This window comes from Apteryx mantelli, chromosome 4 (genome assembly GCF_036417845.1).
Source record: "Apteryx mantelli isolate bAptMan1 chromosome 4, bAptMan1.hap1, whole genome shotgun sequence".
NCBI lineage: Eukaryota > Metazoa > Chordata > Aves > Apterygiformes > Apterygidae > Apteryx > Apteryx mantelli.
Window position 1 is genome coordinate 56,350,464 of NC_089981.1, and position 27,270 is coordinate 56,377,733.

The 27,270-nt window shown below is 33.9% G+C and overlaps 1 protein-coding gene across 8 annotated transcripts in view; it reads left to right on the forward strand.

The window, feature by feature from the left end:
• DPH6 (diphthamine biosynthesis 6) overlaps positions 1 to 27,270 on the forward strand; it is a 232,215-nt gene that overhangs the window by 6,069 nt on the left and 198,876 nt on the right. For all 8 annotated transcript variants that reach the window (XR_010884170.1, XM_067296660.1, XM_067296661.1 and 5 more), the window contains exon 3: positions 548 to 741. Coding sequence is in view for 7 of the 8 variants with exons in the window: in XM_067296660.1 (XP_067152761.1) it covers positions 548 to 741 (194 nt within the window). In the remaining variant the exon portion in view is untranslated. The remainder of the gene's footprint in view (positions 1 to 547; positions 742 to 27,270) is intronic.

The window sequence follows — 27,270 nt, forward strand, 5'->3', positions numbered from 1 at the left end:
ATAACAGATCTGCTTTTCTTATTGTTGCAATCTACTTTTATTCTACTTAAGCTACAATAATCTGCTCTTCACTCTTGATGACCATGATAACTGTTTTAACAGTAACATTTTGGGAAATTTTGGCAACCTATTGCTTATTCTCCGTGTTGCAGTGTGTTCCAGGTTTCTTGCACTGAATATGTTGAAATATAGTTGGGTTTGTGCCTCTGAGCTGTGCCTCTTTCTGAATTACTGTATAAATAGGAGCAGGATCGGACCCTTACAAGATTTCTGGATGAAGCAGGGAGAAATAGTAAAGAAGAGGTAGACACAAGAATTTCAAAGTAGGCAGCAGGTTCATGACATGTATCTTCTTGTCCATAAGTCTGCTGGGGGGAAAAGATCTACTTTTTTTTTTAATTCCATATTCATAGAGATGGTGTCACCAAACAAGTGTGAACAAAAAATATTAACACTTAGTTTTTTCTTAGTGCTCTGAAATGTTATGATTTTCTCTAACTGTTGAAATGATGTACTTAATATCATGCTTATTTCTTAATTGTGGCAGGGCAGACTGATGAATTGGACAGCTATATGTATCAGACAGTAGGACACCATGCCGTTGACCTTTATGCTGATGCAATGGATTTGCCACTCTATCGTTGTTTCATAAAAGGTACCAGTGTTAATACTGGACGAGTGTACACCACATGTGAGGAAGATGAGGTTGAAGACCTTTACTGCCTTTTGAAACTTGTTAAGGTATGTTGAATGAAAGAATGAAATACTTGGAGACAATTATGTTGCTTCAATACGTTACACTGATCTATGAATTTAAGTATATAATCCACTTGTGTATTTATGGAAAGGTGTGAAAAAATTTTTGGACACTTCTGCTGTTACAAGTGTAGCTTCTATTCCTTTGTTCTTCCTTACAGTGTAAATATATAGCATAACTTTAATTTATTCCTTTTTCCCCCATTTTAAATCAGACTAATCAGTAATTAATCCTCATGTCAAACCAAAACCTTGTTCCTATTCAATCAATACACCTCTAATAGGTGCCTGGCAGATAATACAAAAAACATAATTGTAAAAATTATCTATAACCAAAATGGACGATACAGTTTCATATTTGAAATAATGTATTGCTTGGTTATTTGAATGTGAGATCTTCTGGGTTTTGTGCATTTATCAATGTATGGAAAGTAATGTCTATGCATTTGTATTTGTGTGCATTTATGCTCTATAAACCAAGTTTTCAGTTCTTGGTTTGTATGTTGCAGATCATTCACAAAGTATTACAACATATTTTACAGTTATGGCTTTGATTCTGGTAGCCCTGTAACTACATTCTAATATATCATGTAATAGCAATAAGATAAACCAATCTTTTTAGCTATAAAACCACTTTGAGAGATAATGAGTATATTTCCTAAAACACTTGAGATTTGCTCTTTGCAATTTTCCAAAAACTTCATGTGGTACTTGATTTCAATGGAATCTGAATTACTTCTCGGGAGAAATGAATAGAAAGATTTCAATTGACTCCGGAGGTTTTAGATGAAGTTTGAGTAAAAATGTTATGTCTTCTCTTTTGTCCTGTGTCTTCCAGTTATTTGTATTGATGATTCCACTGCACAGTACTAAAACAATGTAATGTTCAGAAGATCATATTAATTGCTATAGTTATTAAAAAAGTAAATACATGTTTAATTTTATTTATAAAATTGGTAGACTACTTTCTGAAACTTCAGCTAAAGATATTTCTGGTCATCAGTTTAGATATTGAGCATTTTTCAGCCCCCTTTCCTCCCACTCCATTTTTCCCCCAGGAAGTCAGAAACGAGATTCATAAACTTGAAAGCTTCAGGCTTATACTTTTTTCAGTATTAAGAAACAATTTTTCAGATAAGACTAGGAATGTGGTTGGAGTGCAGGATGCTTCCCGAACCATGTTGAAGTCAGGCGTTACATTTTCTAAATATTTTTGATAAGGAAGTCATGCTCATCTAAAGTAAAATTGAGATCCAACACCTGTGTTGGAATATGAGACTACTAAATGGAAAAATAGTGCATATAGGCTATATTATCAATCTAGAGTGCTTTACAAAGTTTTAAAATGGAATATGTGTATCACGCAGGACAGGTTGAAAGAAATATGGTAAAGTACTTTTAGATGATTTTTTGAACCATGGTAATATTAGAAATTAGAAGGACTAGTATATATCATCTGTTAAAGCTGCATGATAACAGCTTTCTGATGCTGGGAAAGATAATAAATTACTGATCAATTTAATTAAAAATGGGCAGATTAGTGGCAATTAAGATGAAATTTCCCTTTCGATCCTTGCTGTCTTTGGAGAAATGGATGCTTTGACATAAATTAATGCTAATGTTGATTCTTGACAACTGCTTTGAAAGTTTGTACATGATAATTATAACTATAGTTGAAAGAGACGTTATCGAGTTGTCTGGGACTGAATAACTACTACTTTCTTGTATAAAAATACTAATTCCACTATAGGATATTTTAAAGACATAAATATTATCAATATGTTGCCTTGTAAATGTTAGACACTATATAAATTTGCCTTTACAGTCAAGCCTATTTATGAAATTCTTGTGCAAACGTTTCAGTAGAAGTCTTGCATATTCTGACGAATAATTGACTAATTATATGAGGAGGATGTAATCTACAGGATCTGTAACTCTTCGTGTTGATCACTTTTTAGTTTTAAGAAAGAAACGAAACTTTTTTTCTCTTGTGTGTAAACATTAACTTTGAAAGCGTTCTGATTTTTTTTTTTCCACGTTTATCTATAACTGCATTTTTATAGCTTTACTATGCAAGTCTTAATCACTGGTCATTTTTCTTTAGGGATTCTTATTTTCTTCAGCTGATGCTAATAGTTTTAAGCAGAGAGCTCAATTTGCTGTCTGTTGAAGCAGGGGGAGAAATCTGCAAAAGGCTTGTAAAATGCAGCCTTGAGTTGACTTAATTTCAAAGCAATGGTCAAAATACTATTTTTCTATCTAATGTTTTGGGCCTAAGAATACAGGAAAAGTGTATCTAGATGAAAACAGCATAGTGTGTCTTACTTTGTTTGTAAAGAATATTTATATTACAAGTAGTTATTTAATAATAAATTAAAGCAAACCACGTCTGAAAAACTAGTATGAGTTCAAAAAGTATTTGACACCTTTTAAAAGCAATTTTATGAGAACAAGAATTTTTAAAAGCTAAATATTCCACTGTAGTGCTGAGAAACCCAGGACAACAGTCTTGTTCTAGTTCACAGGACTTAGAAAGTGATATTGACTGCAGATGGATGTGAAACTGATAATTTTATTTTCACAAACCCAGATGAGTGATATGCTGAAGTAAATTATATTTACTTTTAGTTGCCTGATGTCCTATACTAGATTGTCTATGTTGAATATGTGTTGGAAAACACATCAAAATACTTATGTGATGTCTAAATGTATCTAATCATACAGTTCTTACTTGATAAGTTTTTCTATTTAATGTAGGACTTTTAAATCCTGAAATCTAAGAAATAATTTAATCTACTACCCATGTTACTAAATAAGGATTACTGAAATTCTGTGTCTGTCCGTGTTTGTCTATTTGCATGATTCAGGTTTTCTCCAGCAAAGCATATAAGCACTAGACTTCCTTGGTTACCTGAATTATCCTCCAGGGTTTTATCCTCTCTTTCTCTTTGAAATCAGAAAAATGTGTAGGAAAACTGTGGTTCTTGCACCTTAGTAATTGGAAAGAATGGACCATGGAGGGACTTCCATGAAACTTTCCTGCAGCATACTCCTCTTCATAGGTGTGTTTAACTGCTTTCTCCTTTTTCTAGGTAATTATGATCATGTCCAAATATATATTGGTATTTAATGCAAGCACATACTGAAGTGGCGCTAGAGAAGTTGAATGTTGGGTTGTTTTCAATATCCTATGGATCTATGGCTTAACTTTTGTTTAAGGCAATGGATATAATAGCTTCCAGACTGTACAAACCCTGCAAGATATTTTTCTTCGGGGCTGCATTTCAGTTGACAGTTCTGTCCTCTTCCAAGTTTCCTGCTTTGTCTCCTCTGCTGTGTGAGGGCTTGGCTTTTATTTGGTAAGATTCCACTGCTGGGACAATTTGTAGAATTCTGGACCTTGTTCTTGAAGGAAGTTTTTTTTTTTTCTTTGAGCTAGTTGTTCATGTTTTTCTATAACAAAATTTTCAGTACTAATTTTTGAAATTAAGTATGTCAGAATAAGTATATTGATTCTGTTTCTAATTTCTTTGTAATAAATTTACCTATGCTTATTCTTATTTTTAAAGCATGAGAGATCATCTGCAGTGCATTTTCAGTTTTAACATGTTAGTTTCTGTGAGAGTTCTTTTTGAGAAGCACTTTGTGGAGTCAGAACCTGCAAACTTACAAAAAACAGAACAGTATGCTTGAAAGAAAATAACATATTGGATCTCAGAACTGAAGGATTAATTGTGATATCATTGATCATCAGCTGAAAAAATAAGTATTGCTGTTGGGTGTACTGGATATATGAAATATTTTAATAATAAGAGCCTTTGCATGCAGCACTATTTCATTTTATCAGTATCCTGGGAGGGAAAGGAGCTGTAATTCTTTTCAAAAAATAATGTCCTGGAGCGTCCTGGAGCGGTGATCTTATAACTCAAAAAGTCAGTCACTGGGAATAGGTAACATGCCTTTTAGTTACAGCAGCAAAGAGCTTATTAATATGGTGTGACTCCTTTAGTTAATAATTATTTTTGAAGGACAGGATCATGATTTTGGAATAAAACCATAATAATATTTACTCAAGACAGGAAATATTCCTGTCCATATTACAATTAACATTGCAGTAGCTGTGTAATTTTTGACTTTATTTCACATGATACATTGATAGAAGTTTATCAGTCCATGCAGGATTATGTGGAAAAGAGGGAACTCTAAATCCTATCATTATTCCATGAAACTCCCTAAGATTTGGAGTTCTTCAGGAATCAGTGCCAAGGCTTGAGGTGAATGGATGAAATACAGGGTTACTCTGCAGTCTTTGTGTAGGGGTTAATTCTCTCACAGAAGATAAAGCTTTCAGTTCCACATTATTCCTAATAGTATTCCTTCATGCTAAGGAAGCAGTCTTTCCTTCTTTCTTCTTCAAAATTTAGCTGTTGTAGATAACGGGTAAAATGAGTTCTCAAATTCAGTCCTTTCTATGGCTGTTTGTCTATGACATTGGCACAGTAGTAATCTTCACATTAAAGCTGGCCTTTTGAAGTAATGCTGCTAATTTGTTACTTTTAAACTCTCCGAAGTTTAACTTTTATTCAGAGTATGACTGACTTATTTTTTGTTAATTGTGAAGTTGTTCCAATAGTTACACTTTTGTAGACTTATCCACTGCTCTTGTTGGATTTAAGGTATTGCCTTCTTGCCCATTCTATATGCAGTAACATATTTGTACAAGAAGAAATGTTAAGTGTGAACCTTTTCTTAGAACACAAATGTTAGGATTTTATTAAGTAACTTCTTCATTATAGGTCTAAACTATTCCTTAGCATGTGTTTGACTAAGTCACAGTTTCATCTAGTCACATATTTTAAAAAGTATTTTAGAGTTTAATTTAATCTCTGAATCAGCTAGGAAAGACCTTGCTATTTTAAAGCATCAGTTCTACTTGTGAATTTCACTGTGACTTTGGCCTTCAAAATAAAGTAGTATCTTATAATCCATTGTATTTTTTTTCAGAACAAACACACTGCCGCAATTAATGCGGATTGTGAGCACTAAGAGGGAGATAAACTTCATTGTCTTTATTTGGACATTAATGAATAGATATAAAATGTAATAGAGTATTCAGTTACTGGAGCCATATTTTGGAATAAGATAATCAGTTATAATTTTGTAAAAAACAATACTTTAAGAATTCTTAATCTGAGGGCTTCAGCATGCTGTCCACCAAACTAGCTTTGCAGTTTATAAAAGTCCAGACAGGTAGGTACCTTCCTCCCCTCTTACTGGTGGGATTGAGAGGGTTCAGACACCTGTAGAACAGTTCTCCACCGTAGTCATCATTTCCCACTTTTTAGTTGTAGAAAATCTGCTGTTTTCCCTATTAACATTTGAATTATTTGTGGATCCATAGGCTAATTCCTCTGAGTGATATTTCTTAAAAATGAGAATGATTGAAATTACAGCAAGAGGTATTTTTCTTCATGCTGAATTTCTCAAATAATCACCCCCCTTGATTTTTTTCATATTTTAAGGTTATTGCAAATCAAGAGAATTATGCATTTGATATTTCGATAGATAAACTTTGTATAGTTCAGCAGTTGAAACACAGAATTTATATACAGCTAATAGAATTGTAACATCAGTAGTGAACAAACACCCCACAACACTTCAGTGCCTAGGCTGGGGGAACAGTGATAGACACAAAAATGGAAGTTACTTTTTGGTCCTTCTACTAGTCATATTGATTAGGTGAGCTTTTGGACACTGTATCTCTTACAACATTTCTTTTTGCTATTAAGCTTGAATATTGTATATGTTTTGGAACTCATGAAATGACTACCTAGGCTGACAAGAAATAAATAGCTGTGCTTCTTTGTAAAGTAAGAATTTTTTTTTTGAGACAAAATATTTGATGTTTTCATGTGGTAAACACTAAGTTCCTCTGCATTTTAGAATGACTGGATTTTGATCTGTGAGAATTCAAATTGTCCCTTTGCAATCATCATTTTGAACCACTTTTTTTTTTTTTTTTTTTTTTTTTACAGACCTGTGATTTTTCCATTTAGTTAATTCTGGAGCAGAGCCCCATAGCTTTTACTGGCCAAGCTAGAGGACGACCATTGTCATCAGCAGTGAATGAGATGTCAAATTAATAAGGGGCAAGAAATAATTACATAGTTGGTTGCGCTTTAGTCAGTGTAAAAATATTGTTGTGTGTCTTGTTCCATTCACGAGATGGGGTTTGTTTTTTGGTTTGGATTTTAAAATGAGATGGGAACAAGGAAATTTACTAATCAACAGGATGCCTGTCATTCTCCACTTCTGGGCTGAACTGGTCAGGAGAGGTCAGTTTTCCTTCCAGAATGGGATCTTGAGCAACTTCTCAGAGGTAGCTTCTTACCGTGAGAAATGCTGAGCTTTAGGTAAACAACAAAGTCACTGTATTTCTCCCTGTTAGGTGTGTGGAATTGTTTTCATTCACTCTCAGTCTTATGTTAATACTGAATAAGCAGAGACAGTCAGGCTAATGGTGAGAGATGGTAAGCAAGCCCTGGGGCTTGTTTTGGTCAGCTTTAAAACCTCTGATTGCCAGGTTTTCCTAATTTCCCATTTCCGGAGCATCTCTAGTGTGACCTTGCCTGCTGAATATGATGTTCTGGGTTGCAAGATTCTCACATGCATTTGGAAACAGGCAGCCAGGCATTGTTTACAGGACGCCAAGTGAACTGTGCACTCACAGCAAGTTTGATAAACACACATTTCCTCCTTTTATCAGTGAGATTGCAGAATGTGAAGTATGAGTTTCCAGTTTTACTCATTCCTTTCAAACCTTTTCCTGTTTAAAAAACGGAATCTCACTAATTGGATGATGATCTGTCCTTAGGTTTGGGGGGTTTTATTGTTTTTTTAATTCTACTTACTGGTTAGCAATACATTATTTCAGTGCCTACCTTGGCCAGGTTTGTCAGGCTTTCAGATAAAAGCTTTCCATTTGCTCAGTAGGAAGAGGTTCATCCCTATCAAAGTAAAGTGAATGCTAATTAACAGTAATGACTTCTAATCACTTTGCTTTTATACTCCTTTAGGAGCACTGCTATTATCCAATGTAGTTAAGTGAAATGCTTGTATATGAATCAACAATGCTGTATTTCTTCTAGCAGCTATTGCTCACAATCAAGCTTTGAATAAATTACTTAGGTAAAATTGGTTTTAATATGCTGTATTGCATGGGGAGAAAGTAACCTCAAATATCTTGTTAAATATCTTGAATAATTAGAGAGTTATCTGTTAACATTTTGTCACTCAGTATTGTAGTTAAGTAGAAAAATACATTAAAATGTTTAAGTCAATTTTGTAAACGTTATCAACACTTTTTTTTCCTTGATTTTCAATTTTTTTTAAGTGACATGCATAGACTTAGCCTCAGTAACAACCCCATTTGGATCCAGTTGCGGATCAGTGAGAATGAGCTGTAGCATTTCTGAGTTAAAAATCAGTAAATTTTACATAGAAAGGACTTATCGCTTAAATTAAGAACTTATTTTTTTTTTAGTCTAGTGTCATAGTGTATGTTCTCATTGGGTTAATATGCACTTCTCTTACTAATACTGTGAGTACCTAATAAAACCTGTTAATTTTATTTACATGCATACAACCTGTCTACAATCATAGAAACTTCAAACGGAGCGTAAAATAATAATAGCAATAACCTATTAATACATAGAAACAATAAAATAGATGAAATTTTATTCAGCAAAAAATGTACTCTTAATCAGAAACAGTACTAATGAAAAGCAAGGAATAAATAGATTATTAGACTAGGAGAATGTTCATCAATTTTAAAATAATTGTAATTTAAAAATAGAATCAGGCTAAAGAGAGAATATGCAGTATTTCAGATTCGGTGGATTTTCCCACCTAACGTTGCACATACAGGGCTTTAGCAGCTGAAGATGGCAAAAACTGGATGAAACCCATTTCTGACACACAGTTTACCTCTTTTTTTTTTTTTTTTTTTTTTTTTTTTTAATAACAAGTAGCTTAAAATAATTACTTGAATCATTTAGAAGAAGTCCCAGGTCTTAGTGTCTGTGAAGGAACTGGGATCTGGTGTGGTAAATATATTTTTGTCATTGGCTTGTGCAATTTGTTTTAAAAATGGGGTTTTCATTGTGTGTGAGTTTCTTTTTATGTGGTACCTCTGTGTTTGGATGCTTAGAGACGCAATTCCTCCACAGTTACCATCACAGCTTTTAGGCACATGGATGTGAGTGAATATCCACAGGCAGCACCTATTGTTGGGGTTTTTTGTTTGTTTGATTGATTTTTGGTTGTTCATGCACGTAGCTTAAAACGGTTTTCTGGTACATGTTTTGCAATGACACATCCTTGTCTGTTTGCTTGAGCTTCTTCTCTGTTGGCATTTATTCTTTCTTTTAGTGAAGTTATTGCCTATCTTAATTTGATAATACTTTCCATATAGTCTTTCCTCCTTAAATGTGAATTGGAGTTAATGTTCATAAAAGTCCTATGATCTTTGTTATATTACTGTAAAACATGCTGCTAGTGGTCTTCATCACCAGGATGTTTAAAAATGAGCAATAACTTTCTCCTGTGCAGTTCCATTTAAATGGACGGTACTATCCATATCTTATTTCAGTATTTTGGTTTCCTGCTTGGCAACCTCAGCATGCTTTTTGAGGACGAAAAATGAAAAATAAGAAAAATGAATGATCTTATTTTGTGCTGAGGCAACTGGCTGGTTTATATTGTTTACACTTCTCATTAGGCATCAGTAATATATGTTTTAAAATTTGTTAGTGTTTAATGAAATGTATTTTATTAGAACTAACCCAGCTACAATCAAGGACAGGAGAACTTTCATATAGTTGAACAGTAAAATGTTTATCAAATTTGTTTTCATAAACATTTTTATTTCCTAAGCTCATTCTTTCTACAAAAATAATTTTGGTTACTTATACACTTACTGATTTATAAAAGTTGGCTTATTTAATATCCCCCCCCTATTTGATACAAAGATCATAGTTACATAGAGCATTGCGCACTTTAATTATTTTCAGCTGCACGCTTACTGTTTCTGATCAGTATGTTTAAAGATAATTCTTCTGCAAAGACTAGGATTTCATTTGGTATGTATTTCACCAACATTACCATTTTCAGAATAGAAATGATTGATTTGTAACTGGCATTATAGAAAGGAATAAAATAGAATTGGCCTTTTAAACAGAACTGTACAGTATAAAGATGTTCTTTTTGTTGATAAATTCTGTGTATGGAAGAACTGCGTAACAGTCAACACTCATTTTCATATTGATTATGACTAGGATTCCAGTAATAGGTTGCTGTTTGTAAAGGATAAGAAGGTGCTATGATTAGTTACCTTTTCCAAGGAAAGTACTACAAAGGAAAATGCCAAATATGTGCACTGCAGTATTCCTATCAGCCTGACAGACTGCTATGTGAACTTTTTTTTTCATTCTATTTTCCTTCAGAAATACAGCTTCAGTCATTTTGCCTTTTTGCCTTATTATTGTATTAGGTTTAGTGCATTTACATGCTCTCCTAACTGTGGATTTTTTTTTTTTTTTCCTGACAGTGTTCTCTTCTTGGTCCCTGTCACCATTGTAACACTTGAAAATTGATACAACAGTGCCCTCTGTAGTTTCTCCATAAATGGTTACTACATGCTGCTGGGTTTCAGCATTCGGGTAAAGAACAGGATGTTTAGATTCATTTTTAGCTCAAACAAAAGCCCTTTTTTCTTAACGAAACATTTTGATTTTCACTGGCTGCTTTACATTCAAGAAAGGGAACAAAAGAGACTATTCTGAGTCTTCTTCTAGGTTTATAAGCTATCTCTTGTCATTATCTAGTGAAAATCTGACATTTTATAAGGCATTCAGGACAGCCATTAAAGCTGTATAGAATTTTCTGAGTCATGTAGGCTTTCCTGAATTTTTTGTTTGAGGTGGAGCCTCAAAATAAAATAATTTTAAACCTACTTCCTTTGCGGTTGCTGCTTCTCCTTAACTAGGTCTTGCATGATCTGCCAGGGTCTTCAGATATGCTCACCAACAGAACACCTAAGCTTTATTAATGACGTTTTAATTCACACACTGACTGAAGTAATTGTTGTTCATTAGAATTGATTTGTCTCTAAAGCTCATTTACAATTTAGATTTCTTTTTTTACCTCATTATAGCTTAATATGCAAATCACTTTTTATTCTGCATTTTGTGCAGTACTTAGAAAGGTTTGGTATTGAACACAGGTGCTCCTTGCATTCTCATACATGCACACGAGTATGCGCTTGCTCATGTTCTCTCTCTCTCTCTCTTTCTCACACACATGCATGCACACACACAATGCCATTTAAATATTATAAGCTACAATAAAAAAGCATGACCTTTGAAAAATAAATGTTTTAACTACAATTAGTTCCTTCTATAACAGCATCATAAAAGTCACTCCGTGAAAAGTTAAATGGCTTTATTTTATGATGGGGAGTGTTAATGTAAGTGTAGAACACACTCTTAATGCACTTCTATGAATTGAAAATCATAAGTCATTGCAGTAAATTATCGTTAATGATATAACCATTGATGGCAATTCAAAACATTCCTGTATCTCTAATGATTTGTGTTAAACACATGACTGCCCACATCCCTTAGTACTTTTTGAAGAGTAGGTGGATAAATGCACCAGCTTTCTACTTCTGAAAACCATTTTTTCTGTGTAACAAGTGATAAGAATGTTGTTATAAATAGTGTTCTGCATCACAAACCATTCTTGGCAATATTTGAGATCTGGTAATAAATGAAGACTAAATTAAAATGGACTCTTCTGATCAGAGGCGAGATGTTTTGAGTGGTGTGTAGAAGCTTTGATTTTTGCCTACTTAGATAATCTGTAGTCTTTAGTTGTATGAGGTCTCTGCTTTTTACCAACACATGGGATTGTATATACTGAAATGTTGCTGGAAGAAGTAGTATCGCACATAGTGTGTACTGGCTAATCTAGCAAATACCTCCATTAACATATAAAGATTACAGAAGTTAAAAAGATGACCTCTCTTTTTTGAGTAAAGCAGCTATTATTCTACCCACAAAAAAGGTTAAATTTGGTCAAAGTCACTTAACTTCATTCTAAACTTAACTAAAACTTAACTGTGAATCATGCTTAATTCTTGCAATGATTGCACAATTATCGCTAATCTTAAATATTGATTTTTTTTGTTTGTTTGTTTCGTGTTGTTAATGAGTTTCTTTGTGCACTGTTAGCTTCATAATACCAACACAAGCCTGTTGAGCTGTCTTTAATTTGTTTTCTTTTCTTAGCATGGGGGTTGGGGTAAAACAAGTATGTTTTTTCTTCATTATATTCCTACCATGAGTATCATGGATTATTCTAATTTTTAAAGTGTCCTTGAAAGCTTACCATATAAAGAAAAGACAGAAAATGGATATTAGAGAAAATAGGTGATCTGCATTTCATTTGTAATCAATAAATACCTGTTTTACATACAATTTTAATCTTTTCAGTGGAACATCATCAATGTTCACTATTTTTAGACAAATCTGTCATTCAGATTAGTGGTAATTTTGCTTATAAAATGAAATCTAAATTCAAAGAGAATATTTTAATGAAGAAAACAAATATGGGTGCTTTATTAAAAGTGCATTCTGGTCGGCAATAAGAGAGGGGTTTAATTTTGAAGTGCAACCTTTGAGACAGATAAGATGCTTTCTATTTGGAAAAAATGGAAAAGGTATATTTTCTTGCAATGAAACTAGCAAATTAAGATTCAACTTAATTAAAATAGTGATAAATGTAGATTATGTTATTGGAGACAATGAATTATGGCTGTTCTGTCTACTGAGAGCCTGCATAATTTACCAAGACCGTGCAAAGCAGTGGCAGAGCAGCCACTGCAGACAGTTATAGGAAATGTCCTGTTTATTCTGCATATATTTCTTTTTTTAAATTAAAATGTCAATGATATTTTTACCCCACACTACAGCTATTACCACTCCCCAAAATATCACTTCTTTTCATCTAGTTGGATTATGTGATTTCTGTCTGAAATATTTAATCAAGAATATATTTAGAGTACATTTTTAGTTTATAGACTACTGAACACTTGTTTTCAAATAACTTGCTTAAGAATGACCACTGAAACATTTTCAAATATCCTTTCATGAAATCTGAGCTGATGCGTGTAAGGACAAGACTGAAGATCATCTTAATTTTAATTTGCAGTACTACTTTATTAAAAAAAAAAAAAGACTTTCCCAGCATTCAAACTTTTTTTATCTTATATATACATGCAAAGCACTGATTTTACCCAGTTAACAGTAAATATTAGCTATAGGAAGAAAAATAAATATTGCAATCTAAAATGGAATGTTATTTGACATGACAAAAAGAAATGGTGTCTTTTTCACCAGAGACATTTATAAGTTTTTTTTTTTTAATATATATAACTCCAGTGGGCTATTTATTGTTACTTTCTTTCTTTCTGTGGTAGCTGATCAAATGAGAGAGTATTTTTGATGGTATAACATTTTAAAGACAAAACCCAGCATTTAGGTTTTAGTCAGTCACTTTCTGGCATGCCTGTATTTAAAACTATAGGAAGAGTATGTAATATTCTCAAAACAACTGTAAAGTGTCAGCAGATACGGGGGTGTGAGAGACAGAAAATAAATAAACACTTTTTTTTTTTCTTTCAAAGTATTTTCTTATGGAACTGTTTGTTCTGCGTTCCTTAGATATTTTGTTTTAGTGTCTTCCACGTTGTCCACAGACAACTTCTTTCTGTTGTGCTGCTTAATCAGTGACTTGAGGAGTCATTTGTAAGATAGCAGTAGTACTGCATGGTGTATTTGATGCTGTCCGGCCTTTTTTGTCATTTATTTTTGGTATCTAAAACAGTGATACTGTTCTCTTTCAGTTAGACATCATGTATTAACAATCCGTCTTCGAAGCAGATGCATTAAATTATCTGGCATAACTTTGTCTTCTTGGCTTTCTTTAGCTTCCATGTTCTCCGGCCCATGTACCAGCACAGAAAATGTATGTGTGTTTATGTGTATAGATACATAAAATTTTTCAGAGCTTGATGTTTGTGATTTTACAGAGCTAGATAACTGTTGCTTTATAATTGCTTGGCTTAGTATTCATCTTTCCCATCCATGTATTCATGTTCCATTCTGCTGTAGTTTGATTTGTTAAGTAAAGTCATTGTTTTTTTTCCTTCACATTCCACTTAATTTTGTTTAAACTTGTACAGATTTCCAGTCATTGTGTTTTTTTGGTTTTTTTTTTTTTTTTTTTGTGTGTGTGTGTGTGCTACAATAACCCCTTTTTGACACCTTTAGCATTAACCTTACCCTTTGGAGACCAGTACTGGTTCCTAGGGAAAGTCTGTCAGTCATTATTTATTACCCACTTGTCACTGTGACTTATTGATTGCTTACATCACCATTCTCAAAAGTATTGCTTTACAGAAACGGTGAACGCTGCTGCAAAGGAAAGATCAATAAATGCTTTCAAAGGAAGATTTACCCTGAGACTTAGATCTTCTTTTTAATACTAAATCTGTGCTGTTAGTTATGAGATGGTTTTAATATTTTGACATTAGGTACTTTTTTTTTTCCTCAAAATGGAAAGTTGCTACTGTTAACTAAATCATTTATGGAATAAACATTTGAAAAGATTTCTTTGAATTTCAGTGGTACTATCACATATAATTGCATCAGGAGAAGAGAGTAGTTATTTGAAATCTTCATCAGTTGAAGAAAAATTCTTCCCTCTCACTGTGCCTATTAAAATCTCTTTGAGAGTTTGATGACCTATGCTGTTATTGCCAGAGTATCTAATTCCATTTGATGTGGTGAATATTGACACCTTTTAAAAGATGATTTACCTGGAAAGTTATGTGAATATATAATGTTAAATTAATTGTATTCGTTGCAAATTCAAGCAGTTCAGAATTTGCAAATGGCAAATGAACAGTTCATTCTCTGCTTTGTATTATTTTTGTCCTTTGAATAAGATGGAAAAGTAAATTGTGATCATATTATTAAAGATTATATCATGAAGTCCACTACCAGGAGACTAAATAAAGGTTGCATGGGTGTCAGATGTTCCTTAATTTTTGATTTTTTGATTCTGTAACATTAATGATGTGTCTTTAATGTTTTCTGAAGTGAAGATTAAAAAGATCTAACACACACACACACACACACACACACACATACACACACACACACACATCCCTTTGGATCAGGCATATGAGCAAGTCTGGAATTAGGAAGCAGGTTTCATGGGCTAGATTTTTGCATTCAAGAGTTGACTGGGAGTTCAGTGGGAATTCTTGTTCGGTTGATTTGTTCTTTCTTTTTTTTTCTTTCTTTCTTTTACCTTATAGTTACTGCTCCATCAGTTTATCGGTACTCTGAGTACTGTGCTATTATCAGTTGCTCCTAATATGGTTGTATCAGTGTCATACCAGCCTTGGAGTACTTATGCTTTCAGTAATTATTTTACCCGGCTGTCAAAATTTTGGCTGCCAGCATATTCCTGGGATATACAAACTAAAGAAAGGGTTTGTCATGTTACAAGATGTGGGTCTAGTGCCTTATAGAATAGGAACTCATTTTTCCTTGGCCATTGCCACAGTGTTAGCAGTCTATTAGAGTAGCCTGCTGTATTACCTTTTTATTTTCTGTCTGTAGTTAACCTAGTTCAAAGCAAATTTACTTGAATATGAAGAAAAATGTACAAAAACATAAAAAGTCTTCCAGGAATGCTATGTCCAGTCCACAGAAATGCATGTATTGTAGTTTTTGTACGTCATTTTTTTGCTTTGATTTGAATGCAGGCAATTTTGAAAGGTGTCAAACTTCCTGTATTATGATCAAAGCAATATATCATGGCAAAAATTTCATCAACATTTAAATCTATAAAAAATTCAGAAGCTGGAGGATCCTTGCTTCCAGGCTTGGTTTTAGTCAGAGCTCTAGCATGTTGGTTTGCAGCAAGTGTTGTTCAACTCCTTATGGTTCCTGGGAAGTTTCCTTTCCATCATCTCTGAAGTCTGCCTAAAGTTTTTCCCTGCTCCATTTAGCAATCTCTGTTTGAGCATTTATTTGTGATATACTAAGAAAATAGCACAATTACAACCTGTTTGTAAAATACTGAAGAAATGAGGTGTAAACTGTGCTTAAGTGACTTATGCTAAGATTGCACAGAAAAGAATAAGAAAGGTTTCTCTTCCCCACTCCCCACCTGTTCTCTCGTTCAGCTGACTTGCAGGTTTCTGATAAGGTGGCAGGGTGTGTTGTTGTTGTTGTTGTTGTTGTTTTTTAAGAGAGAGCGAGCCTGTTTAGAACTTTGAAATTAGAGCTTCACTTAGATAAGCATTTCTTAAATTTCATTGTTAGATTTGCAGGTTGTTGTCTTGATTCCTTTCAGGTAGAAGGTGTTAGCTTGTGCAGCTAGTCTCCCCTTTGAACCCATGACTCACAGAGGATCCATCCAGATTTAATTTTCACCCCAAACCTTTTGCTGTTCCTCCTTGTCCAGGAGATACTCTGTCCATGCTTAATTAGAATAACAGTTTTCACTTCCTTAATTATGCAAATGAGCCTGAATTAGGCAATGGTCATCTCTAATGCTTAATTCCTTACTTCAGGGAAGTGTAGAACTCACTCCTCTCTTTGGTGACTCATTGGTATGTTTCGGTGTGCATCAGTGCAGAGGATGTTAGGTTCTTATCAGTATGTGCATTTAAAACATAGGAAATGCATTTATCAAAATAGGATGAATATATCTTATTAACAACTTGTTGACTGGTAGATTCCTTGGTGAACAAAATACTTACGCTCTTATTAAAAAGCTATTTTCCTATCCCTCTTATCTTGTTATAACTACTGTCCACAGTCGGGGCCACAGGGTCGTAAGTACACATTTGCCTTGTTAGATGCCTCAGTCCTTTGAAACTTGAGTTCCTGTGTAAAAAAAAAAAAAAAAAAAAAAAAAAAAAAAAAAAAAAAACCCAGCAAATAATTGCAGCACCTTGATTAGAGAAGAGGCACATGATTCAGAGCCTGATATCTAAAATTCATACTTATACCTTTCAACCATAAAGCATCTTTGAGATGTCTTTCTTTAGGCTACGGACTGAGTTAGGGAAATTCTGATTTAAGCAATATTATCTTCTGAGTTTAAAGAGTCAGTTTGTTCTTAATCTCAGAAAATACTATAACAATCTGTCTTCTGTTTAGGAGTGAGTGAAGAGGGATGGTGAAGGAAAACAGAAAAAATCTGTTCTCTCTGATGCAGTTACCTACAGGCACTACCAGAAAAATTAAAAAAAAAAAAAAAGTTAATCTGGCTTTGATAAAGGCTTTTAAAGGTGTGGAACCTGGATGGGAAAAGGAAAATGTTACTGGCCTTTAAGCAGAGAAGGTACACTGATACCTCACTTAGGCTGTTTTATCTCACTATATACTTGCTATCAATATCATATTAAAGCATCATATAGAGAAATACTTTCTTTCAACAAAGTGTTGTTTGAATTATATTGTAAGTCTAAACTTAATATTTTGCATTATATCAAGTCTCTCTCTCTCAAAAAAAAAAAAAGAGGAAAAGAACAGAGGAACAGAATCAAATGTGTAAGTTATCTTTACATTCCATCCATTTTCTTTCTTTTCTTTTCCCTCCCCAGAAAAAATGTTTTACTCATGGTAGGTTGGTGCTAGGAGTGGAACAGGTAGGAGAAATGTTGGAATTCAGTGATAAGGATTTGTGAAGATGAACAAAAAGCATGCTTTTTGAAAGATATTGCAATTTGGGGGAAGAGGGGAAAAGATATACCCTAATCTTTCCTTCTTCCTTGCTCAACAATTTACTTCTACATCACCTTTTTTCTTTGCCTTTTGGAATAGATTATGTTACAATAGGTTCAGGATAATTCAGTTTACGGTTATCTCTCTGGCAGTGTTTCTGATTTTCTTTGCAATGTTTTCTGGCCTATGGCTTTTCCTGATATTGTTTGTTCTCCAGGTTTGCCTCTGATTTTTATGTTAAAATTAATCTCTTTACTTTCTCTCTCCAGTCTTAAACATTCACCTGCCTTTAATCTCAGGCTCACCCCAGTAGGCTGTATACTTGTCCTGTTTTCTAAAACATTGCTAATCCCTGCCAACCTTGCTCTCTCAGTTGCCATGCTTGGGTATTCTTTTTTGGTTTTTGGCACTCTCATGATGACTGAGGCCATGTTTTCTTCCTCAAAGAAGCAAAGCCTCGTTTTCACCCAAGTAGAAGCAATAGGAAGTAATTTTCTTCTTGACTAATCAGCCTTATTTGCAAATGCTAAAGGAATATAATGGCTGCTATTCTAAAAGCAACCTGAGGCTACAGTCCTGTTGACGATATGAGATGTCAGAACTTCACAGGATTGAAGGTAGATTTTAGATTTATGACAACTGATAAATAAAGCAAATTATTGCAGATCTTATGATAAAATTAAGAGATTTTTCAGTTTAGTCATCTTTTTTCTAACAAAATTGTCATGCTAAGCTTTAGAGGAAGGTGATTTTTCTGTAATTTTTTTATCATTGTTCTATTACAAAAATACTCTGAACCTTTTACTTTGCTATTTATTTCTCTTTTCCTTTTTGCTTTTTTTCTGAGCTGATATTTTCTGGTTTTATCTTTTGCCATTTCTTTGGCATTTTCTCATCTGCCTTCTTTCTCTTTCTTCCAATGTCCTTCTAAATAACTTTCTTTTCCTTTTTTTCCCCTCAAGGCAGACCCTCAAGCCTCCCTTTCTTTCTGCTTCCCAAATTCTCTCTGCCTTAAAGAAATAAACTTCTAATTGTCCCCTAAGGTGCGTGCTTGTCAGCCTAGGTTGGGGCAGTGTTGCTTGCATATGTTGGCATTTCCTAATGGCTTGCCACTTTCAGCTTTGTCTGGATTTAAAGTGAGTTAGACTTCATGTGAATCTGATGTTTAGGGCCTGATTCTTACTTTTCTTGTTCCTGATATAAAGAAGGAATATTATATTTAGTTTCAGAATCATTATACCTGTATAAAAATAGGAAAACTGGACCAGATTTGCCTAGAATGTTCATGGAAAAATATTGTATGCATTGACTATTTTGAATGCAAAATCTTAATGAAGTTTGTAATTCTTTGTATATATTTTTATAGTATGTACCTCATTATGACCTTATCTTGAAGCTGTCTTGTAATCACCTGACTGAAAGGAAGAATTTCCATTTTGTAGGGAAAACATTTCTAGAGGTTTATGGTGAGAATCTGGAGGAAAATTAGATACTGAAATTTTCTGTGAAACAAACAAATCAGAAAAATTGAAAGTTGTCTGTCTGTCTTCCGAAACTCGAACAGCTGGCTCTTCTGAGAGAGCAGCTTTGGGCATTTTCTGCTGCTTACTGAAGCTAGATATCCTACCATCAAAAGTCCAGGGATATCTGGCTTGCAATGGCTTTCATCTGTTGCAGCATGGTTCACGTGCAGGCAGGAATGTTCTGCTGTCATGCTCATTCCTAAGACCCTTCTGGCCAAAATTAACCAGGATCATTCTGAGTCACTGAAAGGCTTCAACCCTGCCTTACAGTGGAGTGAGCCAGATTCCTTAGACTGGCATCTGCAGATTGGACAGGACGGGACCATGTTGTCAGGTTGGGGCCAAGCAGATAGGGAAAGTCCATTTCTAAGTTCACAATTCACATGGGGAAGCTATACTCAGAGCTGTGGACCATGTAAACCCAGACTCCATTGTGGCTTGCTAGGTGAACTGGCAGGAAACCAGGGAGAAAACGCCTTCTGTGTTATCTGGAAAATTGCCAAAACCAATATGTTCTCATAAAACATTTCAGCTTTAATGGATTGGCATTTTTAACGAAAAACTGTTCTGTTGGAAAATCCCAGCCTCTAAGTGCTACTATATTACTCTTACTAAATAGTAATAATAATAATTCTACCTTCTTCTGCCTGTTAACTTTGTTCCATGTTCTTGTGCCTGGTCTAAAACAAAATGAGATTGCTTATTCATAATGTTACTGTATTGTCTCATCTTTTCTGCCCTGCATTTTAAGGAAGTGTTTAAAGGTAATGTTGATTAGAAGCAGTTGAAATAGCCTGGCGGAGGTGGTGCCGTAAGTACAGTGCCGAGTTGCACACTTCAAAATTCTCCTTGCAGATATTTATTCTTAAGTGTTTACATCACAACTCAGTTTTCAGTCTTACTAAAAACAGATTGTTTTGCTGTTATATAACCTGATTGCATCTCTGATTGCATAACCCCAGCTATGATAGAGAGTATGCGTTTGTTATTAGATTTGAAGTGAAGTGGGTTAGGCATGAAGTGTAGACTAACCTAAGAACCTGTCTGCTGGTAAAGTAATCAAAGAGAAGAGAGGATTCCTTCCTGTGTACAGTAAGACTCCTGGAAGAGTTAGTGCCCTGTCCTCTCCTGTGGTGAAAGGAGCAGTGCCAGTGGTTCCCACGGAGGCCGGGGATGTTCCCCCCGGCCAGGCTTGCCATTGCTGTATGAGTAGAGCTCAGGGTGCCCTTGGGCCGGGAGCCAGGTGGAGCCTGGCATTGCCCGGTCAGTCCATCTCTGAGGAGGGCAGTTTGCTTTTGTGGCATAAAACTAGGCAGTGAAGAAAAGGAGATGAAGATAAATCCTTTCCTAAGGTCTGAATTCACTGCCATATTAAGGTACCCTCTTAGAAGAAAACAGTCCTTGGAGGTTGATGAGACTTGAATTTTTGTTAGTTACCTATGATTTCGATGAATATGCCTGAATTTGATAGAGGACATTGCCTAGGGACTTTCCTGAAGATTTCCTGAATGAAGTAAGTAGAGTAGAAAGTTTCCATGTTGGGAATTTGGTGTCTTAAAACCACTGCATTTACATAGGCAGATAGCAGCATTAAGATCTCAGCAATCACATAAGACAGAATAGAAATGTCATACAATATGAACTTTAGTTATAGGACTTGATGCAGAAATTACCCAATGAGGTTTTGTGGCCTGTACTATTTCAGTTGATTAGGTTAGATTATAGAATGGTCCCTTTCTGACCTGGAGTACCTACAAGTCTTTGGAGGGGAAAAAAAAAAAAAAAAAGCAGTAAAGAAATATTTGTTCGGCTGTGGATAGAAAGGCAGATAGACGTCTAAGTGGGAGTTTTGTTGAGTATTTTGTTGAATCAGCACCTTTTTCATAATCACAAGAAATTTTAATGGTATTACATATTCAATATTGTAAATGTTGGAAATGAAATACATATACTTTTTTTGCAGTCTTTTTTCTAAAATGCCTTTTTGTTTCATTATTATGCAAGAGGAGACAAGGCAACATCATACAGAAAATAAAATAAAAAACCAAAACCATTCAATTTTGTCAATTATTGGTTGCCTAAGTTGAAATTTACGTGGGTTTCACTTAAAGTAGAATTCAGTTTGAGTTTCAAAATCCCATCATAAGTTGCAAATTATTTCTTCCTTTGCTGTCATGATTTCAGTCCAGTACCTTTATGCAAAAAAAGTCATTAGTAGCCTTCTTTAAAAAATGTGTGTTAGGAAGAAATTGTTTCATAAATACAGAGTTGGAGTGCTTGCTCTGAAATAGATGGTCTCCCAGTTAAATTTAGGAGCAGTAGGCTCCATCGCTTTTAATTTGACCTAATTTGCTGAACGGTCCTATACTAGATTAATATCTACTTTTATATTTTATTTTCTTGGTTGCGTATAGCAGTTACAGCATTAACTCTTTTATGTCTACTATTATACTTACTAATAATCTTTGGATTTTTTTTCCTTGTGCATCAGGGACAATTGCAATATCATCTGTCTTTGAAGGATTTGCTTAAGCATCTATTTAATCTTTATAACAGGACACCTGCACAAAAGCTTTTAGGCAGATTAGTTAGAAGAATTCATGGGTCAGAAACCTCTTCTAACAGAAAGCTTTTTAAAAAATATATATTATTTTGTTTATCTGCTGAGCTCGAATTTCTAATGTGAAAAACCATGATTCTGAATACAGAATCAGCTTAAGCTTTTCTTTACAACACCTCTCACTAAATGGATTTATTTTGTTATTTGTTTTTTTGATGTGCATTTTATTTATTTATTTATATGGTGTTCCTTCCTCTAAACTGTTACCAACTGTTATCAAACTTGATAAGCTTCCCTTTTTCTGACATTAAGAATATGAAAGTTTTAGGTTAGATAATTGTAGTTGCTTTTAAATTTGCTTGAGAGGATAAACATAATTTTGCCTTGCATTTCTAGAAGTAAGTGCTATGGAATATCAAGGAACATTTTTTTTTCAATGAAATGAGCTTCTCATCATAGTTTTTAAAGATTCCAGAGATGCTGATTCAAGGTTGATTACCTTAACAGCAAATTAAGGAAGAGAGTAATAAAATATATTGGTGAATTCACACATTATTAAAGAATAATAATATTACTAATATGTTCAGGTAAATTAACTACTGTGCCTTAGTTACAGTGGTTTATGGTAGTACTCTGCAGGGAAAGGAAAGAGAGGAAAGTGTTTGTGTTGTTTATATTCTGTTTTTTATTCATACCTGCCAAAGAACAGTAAATATTCACTCTAATGATGAAATCATCTGTATAAAAACAATAAATAATTAGCATAGTACTGATTCCACAAAGACTTTTCAAGTATTTACACAATGCTAGTTATTAAATTTGATTAGTGTTTACTGTTAATGAATACAGTCTTCCATTAGAGAGACAGACCTACTAGTTATTGAAATTGATGACATCTTCCAAAATTTATCCGAGAATTCATGTGCAGCATGGATGGCAGTGATTATTCTGCACATTCAAAGTCTGATTTATTTTATTTTATTTTACTCTAATACTATTATTTTCAATAAAGCAGCAGATAGACCAAGTCATTTGAACACTATTCCTGCTGTTTTATTGTATTGTAATATAAACATAAATGCAGTGTTAAGAACTGAACCAGTGGTGTCAGACTCCTTAAGGTCTTGAGAAAATTGTCATAACTTCTAAAATAACTGATAATCATTTGTGGGTCAAAAAGAGCAACATGCTGTATTGCTTAGCTTTCTGCTTTCTTTTTCTCAAAGTTTGTCTGATATTTAATTTTATGTGAAGTACACAAAACACTGTCAGTGAAACATCATCACTTTGTAAAAACTGTTTATAATATGGTCTGGCACAAAATGTGCAGAAAATTAAAAAAGAATATTCCCAACTTTATGCATAGAGCTAAGTAGTACGTGTTATTTGAAAGTGTGGCCAAAAACATTATGCATGAATGTGATGCATCTTCATATTTGCAAAAAATGTGTATTTATCATTTAAATAAAAAATTGCCGAGCTACAAACTTATCTTTTAAGACTTACAAACATAACAGTTATACATAACAGTTATAAATGTATATATAATTTATTCAAATATAAAATTTTATATATGTTTTTGTGTGAGTGTATATATGTATGTATGTTTGGGGGGGTATATATCTCTATGTATTTGTAGTTATTCTTTACAGTTCTCAGGATTTTTTTGTCCTATCCATTTCTCAGTATTTCCATTTAAATGCATATTTTGATTTTTCATCTGGGACTAGGTAGAATGCCTTTTCATTACAATACTAAAAGAATAATCCACTTTAACACAATATTTTTCCCTAAAGGGATCATGTCTTCTAGTCATATGGTATTACTTTTCTGAGAATGGTATTAACACACATGATGTAGTGATTTTATCTTGATTCAAAAGATGTTTTGTTCTGTCAGTTAAAAAAGATTAAGGAATGTCTGCTGAATCTTGTTGCTAAACTGTATTCCGAGTTCAAGAAAAACATGAAACCTCCAAAACCCAAGACTATCTGTATGTACCTTGATAAAGATGAGGTATTAGTAATATTCAGAGTGCAAAATGTAGAGACGACAAAAAGGTATGGCACATTTTTGGAGGAAAAAAAAACAATTAAAAATTCTAAATGAGATAAAATGGAAATAAAATTCTTTACAGTTGAATTTATAAGCACCCTTTTATAGAAATGTATATTTCAAAAAGATAATGAAGTTTCATTTTAGAAAAAAGCTACATACTAGTGTTGCTAGTTATGTTATTTTTTGGCATTTAAAAACAGTTATTTTTAATATGCAAGCCGTCAGGAGATGTGTATGCAAGATGCACCAGTAATACTGAATGATGGAGCTGCTGCTAATTTTCGTTCAGAATGCTACAGCTTTTAGGTTTATTAAAGCTAAAAGATGTTGTTAGATAAAATTAAATTATGTTGCCATTACGAAGGATGGGAAGAAGACTGAAATTGTGTGTAGGTCTTTCCAGCTAGTTGTGCAGAGTCCTGCAGTGGAGAATGTAGTAGATCCGTAAGACTGAGTGTGGTGGGACAGTGGTCAGATGCATGTGCCGTGCCCCTAGGCACGCTGTCGTTCAGCTAGCACATTAATTAACTGAGGGGTTCACAGTCAAGCTTTCACAGTTGGCTCTTTCTTAGGACAGAAAACACAAGAAGAGGTTTTAAAAAACTTTGACAAACAAAAAGTTGTTTTTTAAAATGGTTTTGACAAACAATGTTTTTTTTTTGTTTTTTTTTTTGTTTTTTTCCTAGACCTGGTCTGGTATTCATTGCACATTGAGCAAATGAGTGGTTTTGTTAAGCATAAGGATCTTTTTCCTACCATCTCTACATAACATGAGAGCAGTGCTTTATCAGCCCTTATAAAAGGTTATTTGATTAATTGTATTGTACTCAGTAGTTTGTTAATAAATTATTTGACTTTTTTTTTCACGGTTGTAATTAAATAAAACCTCTAAATCATTTCAGTGGAAAATTATATCAGAAATTCTTATATTCAGTTAGTTTTTAACTTTTCCTTGGCTAGGTAGTTCCACGCTATTGTTAACACTTTTTCTTCTTTTATTTATTTATTTATTTTATTTTAGTATCCATAGGTTTGTGTTGTAATTGAAAATGTAATGTAACTCACAATCTGCAAAAACTTATCACAACCAGATTTATCAGTCCTTTTTAATCACAAAACTCTTGTTTTTAGTGTATGTCAAACTGGTTTATATTAGGAATGAACTTAAAAATATTGACAAGAACAAAGCTTTAAGTAACAATGTTTGAGGTTGAATTCTAATGTAAATATAAATATGAATATAATGTAACAGAGATCTTGGAAAATATTGTTAAATTATGTATGTTATTCTTTTGTATGTAAGCACATAGTTTCAACTATATTCATATAGTTCATATATATTCATACATACTTCATATTTTGAATTATATTAATGGTAGGTTTAATGTTCAACAGTTTTATGTAAAAGCAGAGGTTTTTTTCTGTGTTAGTGCTGAATGAGTTGGCTATTAGGGAAGGAAATTTTGATTCTTAGATACTGCTGCAGCCTGACAAACATGAAAAAAATGTGTAACTTTACATGCTTGGGCCTCATCCTTCTGGTCATACTGTACGGGTGGGGCAGTTTGAACATAACTGACTTCCTTTACAGACTGCCCTAAAATTACAAATGGACTCAGACGGCTGACAATGCATGATCAATTACTGTAGCAAGGCCTCAAGGTAGTTATATTGACTTCAGCTGGACTGCTTATGTGAGATAAATTACTCAGATATCTGCTTCATAACTGAAGGTTTACATCTGTATGTTGTATATTAAATTGAAATGAGGCTTCATCTCTGTGTTAGTTTCTTTATTCAGTCTTTTATAAATTATTTTAAAAGTATATTTTAAAATGTGTTATTTCTGTAATTGTGAATTAGAACATAGAAAAGTTACTGTTTTTTTCTTGCAAAGTGTATTTTTCCATATCTTCACAAAATAAATATCTTTCAATAAAAATATAGAAAGAATGACCATTGATATAGGAAGACAAAAAATTTCTGTTTCGGACAGTCTTTTGTTTTCTGGCGTTGTTAGATGTTGTTCTTACCTGTATTTATGTTGTTGTGGCAAATGAAAGAGAAGTCATTCTTAAACAACTATTGCTTTTTGGTCATTGTAGTTCTTATTTAATGAACTTGTATTTTTTAGAGACTTTCTCTTAAATACACTTCATTAAAAATGTAATTTATAAAATCTGTTAAAATGATTAGTTGGATGAGTGGCTGATAATTGAGTCTGTAACACAAGAAGCAACTGCTTAAAAATCCTAAAGGTGAGATGCAGAACAAAGTGAAATCTTTCTTGGTAGAGTTAAGTTATTATTAGTTGTGAAATATAGTAAGTGAACAAAAACTTGTTGTTCATAGATTTCTGAAGGTCTTGCATTTACATTTAAGAAACAGAGTTCTATAGTTTGCTTAACCAGAAAGAGCTGTTGAGGGGGTAGTAGTTTATAGTACAGGGAAAAAAAGAAAGAAAAAAAAAAAAGAGAGAGCAATTGCAGTTATTGTAGCTTTTTCCTCTTATGGCTCTATATTAAAACTGCAATGAAGTTATCATTAGTTTTGCTGTCAGTGAGAGCAAATCACGTCCAGCATTAGTACTGTACTTCTTATTATTGCACAGAGATGTAAAGTTATTGCTTTGGTCTGGTCAGTTTGTTTTTACTCAGAAAAACACTGTAAAACACAGGCAGCATCTTAGTCAATAGTATCTTGAAGTGCCTGAAGGATGTAGAACCTTTATGCACAACTTCCTAGTACGGTGAAATTGCACGTTTTTTCTTGAGCCTTTGTGTTTGTGGCAGGATTTTCTGCAACTGGGAAACCAGTTTTTAGTGGCTGGACAGAAGTGGGTGGTAATATTGAGTTGCACATGAGAATTTTGCTTTGATGAATGGATGTTTTCCTTTCATGTGTCTGAGACTTGCTAAAGATTTGACAAACCAGGGTTCTAAAAATTAACTTTGTTCTGTCAACTGTATCGAGTTTAAAAAATACTGACAACAGTATAATGGAAATGATCATTAAATCTTTAGGAGTAGGTGCGTATAGAAGGCAAAACCTTTTACTGTTAGTGCACCAGTTCAGAGGGCTTCCCTGAGGTCTGTGTATGTGACGTGCCACTAGAGGGGCGTCCCGATTCTTTCGGATTCCGGGGTTAGTTGCACTGAACTCGAGACTTGTCGAGCATGGGGTCATTAGAGGGTGGGCCCCCAGGCGTCAGCAACCCCACGGTGTGGTGGCTCCGGCCCGTGGTGCACCCAGGGGTCGTTAACTCTTGGGTCGCGCCCCAGAGCACCCCTCTTCTGTGGGCTGCACCGTCCAGAGTCCCACACTTGCCTGGGTGATGCCTGTCAGTATACCAAAAATGTCTCCTGTGTGAGGCTAGAAAAACAACAAACAAGTAAAGGCTGAGGACTTCTGCTTTTGTTTAGTCTATGGAAGAAGTATTAATGTTGCTTTTGTGTTTTGGTGATTGATTTAAGAGTAATTTTTCTTTGTATTGCACTCAACATCT